Raw genomic sequence first — 3,524 nt, 5'->3', positions numbered from 1 at the left:
GATACATAAGATGCCAGATGGAATCATAAGAAACTCCTACCACTATACGTGGGACGAGATAAATTAATCGACCTAACAATTTCAATAACAATAATTATTTTATTTATATACAAAATAACGTATTTTAAATACACCCTGTATCTATTGGTTTTTTGCAATAATACCAAAAATAACTCATTTATACATATATTTACGTAATATTTCATTTTATTATTAGATTTTAATTTGCTTTTATAAGAATTTATTTAGAAAATCTTTTTTCGAAATTTATGCTTATAATCGTGTAAGTGGAGGCCAATTAAAAGAAAAAGAAGAATGTACGTGTCAAGCTTCATTACATCAACTTATGTACGCTCTTTTATAACCAATCTAAAATTCCACATTATTTATTTTTATAATCGTATAGGTAAAGGCCATTTATTATAAAAAGAAGATTGTATGTGTCAAGCTTCGTTGTATCAACTTAACGTACCTCCTTTTACAACCAATTCAAAATTTAACATTATTTATCCTTATAATCATATAGGTAGAGACCAATTACAAAAAAAGACGAATTTATATTTTAAAATTGTTATATTAACTAGTTGTACGTTCTTTTATATCGATTCGAACTATTAACTATGTTATTAATCGCATAGATAAAGGCCAAGTAAAAGAAGAATAACGTCACTAACTTCATTACCGAACGATATAAAAAAAGAAGATAAAAGGTTATTTGTTATTATAATGACTTTAAAAGCTGTTTTACGTATACTTTCTCCGGTAAAAAAGTGTGTTAATCCCCCCAAAAACCTATTTCTATCGAGATCGTTAAGTTTACGATTAAATAACGTTCAACGACCGCCATTTTCTTTACATAACAGTCCACAAATAAGATATGTTTCGACGCAAAACGAAAAAGACGTGAAACAAATTTACTGGGGTAGTTTAACGCCACAAATAAAAGCAGTGAAGGTAAACAATGGGCGATTCTATTATTTTAGTTAATTGTTTCTTTTCAGATTTTCTCCTTATCTTCTAGTTTGGTGGGAGTAATATCCCAGCCTTTCTTATATAAGGAGATAGCTTCGACGGGTAACGTGCCGGTTATAGTAGCGGCTTATACGGCTATAGGATTTTTTACAGTCGTTACCCCAATATTGTTACATTTTATAACCAAAAAATACGTCACGCATTTGAATTATAAAAAAGATACTGATAGTTATGTAGCGAAAACTGTTAATTTCTTCTGCGTGACCAAAGAGGTACGTGTTTTCATATAAATATCATTTTTTTATCTATCATTGATTCAATTTTTCATTTTGTTCGACGTTTTCTTGGATATTTTGATGCTTTTTAGTTAATTGGGGTTCAATGTTTTATAACGCTGGGTATTTTGATTGTTTTTTATTGTACTACATCCTAGGCATTTCACATATTGTCCTGTTGTCCTTAAACATTTCTCTTTAATGGTTTTCGAATGTTTAATAGTTCATTTGTCCTGACTTTGTTGTGTTACTGAATTTGGTACATTTAAGTATTTTTTATGGTGTTTTTGGATGAATTTACTTATTTTATCATCAAATGGGGCTTCTGGTACATCCACATGAACTTAAATCATCTTTTTAGTACCCTTATGAGTCATTCATAACCTTTTAGCAGTTTTTTTATGATTATCTACCATAAAATTTCGATTTTTATGGTGTTTTCGATCGAATTTCTGTAGTTTATCATTAAATAGGGCTTTTGATACATTTACATGATCTCAAATCATCTTTCAAGCACCATTTTCAGTATTTATACAGTTCTGAGTAGTTCATTTGTCCCCATTTTGTTGTAGCTCTCATTTATTACTTATTAGCAGTTTTTTATGGTATTTTTAAGTGACTTTATGTATTTTATCATTAAAAAGGGCTTTTGATACGTTTACATCATCTCAACTCATCTTTCAAGTATCATTTTCAGTATTTATACAGTTCTGAGTAGTTCATTTGTCCCCATTTTGTTGTAGCTCTCATTTTATTACTTTTAAGTAGTTTTTTATGGTAGTTTACCATAAAACTTTGATTTTTATGGTGTTTTCGACTGAATTTATGTATTTTATCATTAAATAGGTCTTTTGATACGTTTACATGATCTCAAATCATCTTTCAAGTACCATTTTCAGTATTTATACAGTTGTGAGTAGTTCATTTGTCTCCATTTTATTTTAGCATTCAATTGATTCTTTTTTACCAATTTTTTTCAAATATTTACCAATTTCCGAGTAGTTCATTCGACCCCTAAACGTCATCCAATTCCAATTCCACCGATATGTTCTATAGACAATTAATTTTCAGACCGAATTTACGCCCGAAGACGTATTGGTACCAGACGTACCCGGTATGTTTACCACTATAAAAGTAAAGGGTAAACCCATGTTCATAGATCCGAGGATGTTCGATTATCCCGAACATTACGCCAGGATAATGGGTTATGACAAACCGTTGGATTTAAAATTGTATCGAACGTCTGAAAATAAAAAATAATTTATTCCCTCGTTTTTTTTATCGCCCCGTACATCAATTTAATAAAAAACCACTTCGTTTTCCTCACCCTGTATGTTAATTTAATAAAGACCCAATTTTCACACACCCTGTATGTTAATTTAATAAAAAAACAAAGTCTACATACCCTGTATATTAATTTAATAAAAAATTAACTTTTACACACCCTGTATGTAAATTAAATAAAATCAGTTCTTTTTCCTCACCCTGTACGTTAATCTAATAAAAAATCAATTTTTACATACCCTGTATGTTAATTTAATAAAATCAGTTCTTTTCCTCGCCCTGTAGTTAATTTTATAAAAACGCAAATTTTACACACCCTGTATGTTGATTTAATAACGCATTTTTTCCTCGCCCTGTATGTTACTTTAATAAAAACGCAATTTTTACACACTGTATATTAATTTATTGAAAACAGTCTTTTTTTCCTCACCCTGTATATTAATGTATCAGTGGTATGGTTTTTCTCGTTCTGTATATTAATTTAGTAGTGACGTACTTATTTTTACTACCCCAGTATAATGACTAATAGAAACGCAATTTTTTCTCACCCTATATGTTGATTAATATTAACGAAATTATATTTTTTCCACCCTGTATATTAATCAATAAGAACCCGCTTTCGCTTACCTCTAATAAGATCGTACTTGTTTCTCCGCACCCTGTATGGTGTTTTCCCTCACCCTATATGTAAAACTTAATACCAACGCAGTAATTTTTTTTCTCACCCTGTATATTAATGAGTAATAAAACGCAATCCAATATTTATATATATATTTTTATTGGTTTCGACTGTACCTGCCAGTTTTTTCGGCATTACAATTTCAACATGGCACACTGTACATTAATAATAATCTGTAAATATATATAACTGTACATATATATCTATATATATAATAATAATAATTTGGTTGTTTACCAATTTTTTTTATTTAAAGATTCTCCATGTATATATAATAACATTCTGGAAGGTGAGTTTATGTCGTCACGCTTCGC

The 3,524-nt window shown here is 29.4% G+C and overlaps 1 protein-coding gene across 1 annotated transcript; it reads left to right on the top strand.

The window, feature by feature from the left end:
* The first annotated feature begins 670 nt into the window (after positions 1–670).
* Positions 671–2,513, top strand: LOC130898806 (transmembrane protein 70 homolog, mitochondrial). Its single transcript, XM_057808342.1, has 3 exons — positions 671–954; positions 1,002–1,244; positions 2,319–2,513. Exons 1-3 carry the CDS (start codon positions 727–729, stop codon positions 2,505–2,507), a joined length of 660 nt encoding a protein of 219 aa, XP_057664325.1. The 5' UTR covers positions 671–726; the 3' UTR covers positions 2,508–2,513.
* Positions 2,514–3,524: the final 1,011 nt, after the last annotated feature.

The sequence above is a fragment of the Diorhabda carinulata genome, chromosome 10 (assembly GCF_026250575.1).
Source record: "Diorhabda carinulata isolate Delta chromosome 10, icDioCari1.1, whole genome shotgun sequence".
Classification (NCBI taxonomy): Eukaryota; Metazoa; Arthropoda; class Insecta; order Coleoptera; family Chrysomelidae; genus Diorhabda; species Diorhabda carinulata.
The sequence above is the reverse complement of the archived record's forward strand: the minus strand, read 5'-3'. Positions and strand labels throughout refer to the sequence as shown.

Bases quoted from the DNA above. Each gene is read 5' to 3' on its own strand.
- LOC130898806 (XM_057808342.1), top strand. From the start codon at position 727: ATGACTTTAAAAGCTGTTTTACGTATACTTTCTCCGGTAAAAAAGTGT. The intron at 955-1,001 runs GTAAACAATGGG...GTTTCTTTTCAG, and splicing joins CACAAATAAAAGCAGTGAAG to ATTTTCTCCTTATCTTCTAG. The intron at 1,245-2,318 runs GTACGTGTTTTC...ATTAATTTTCAG, and splicing joins TCTTCTGCGTGACCAAAGAG to ACCGAATTTACGCCCGAAGA.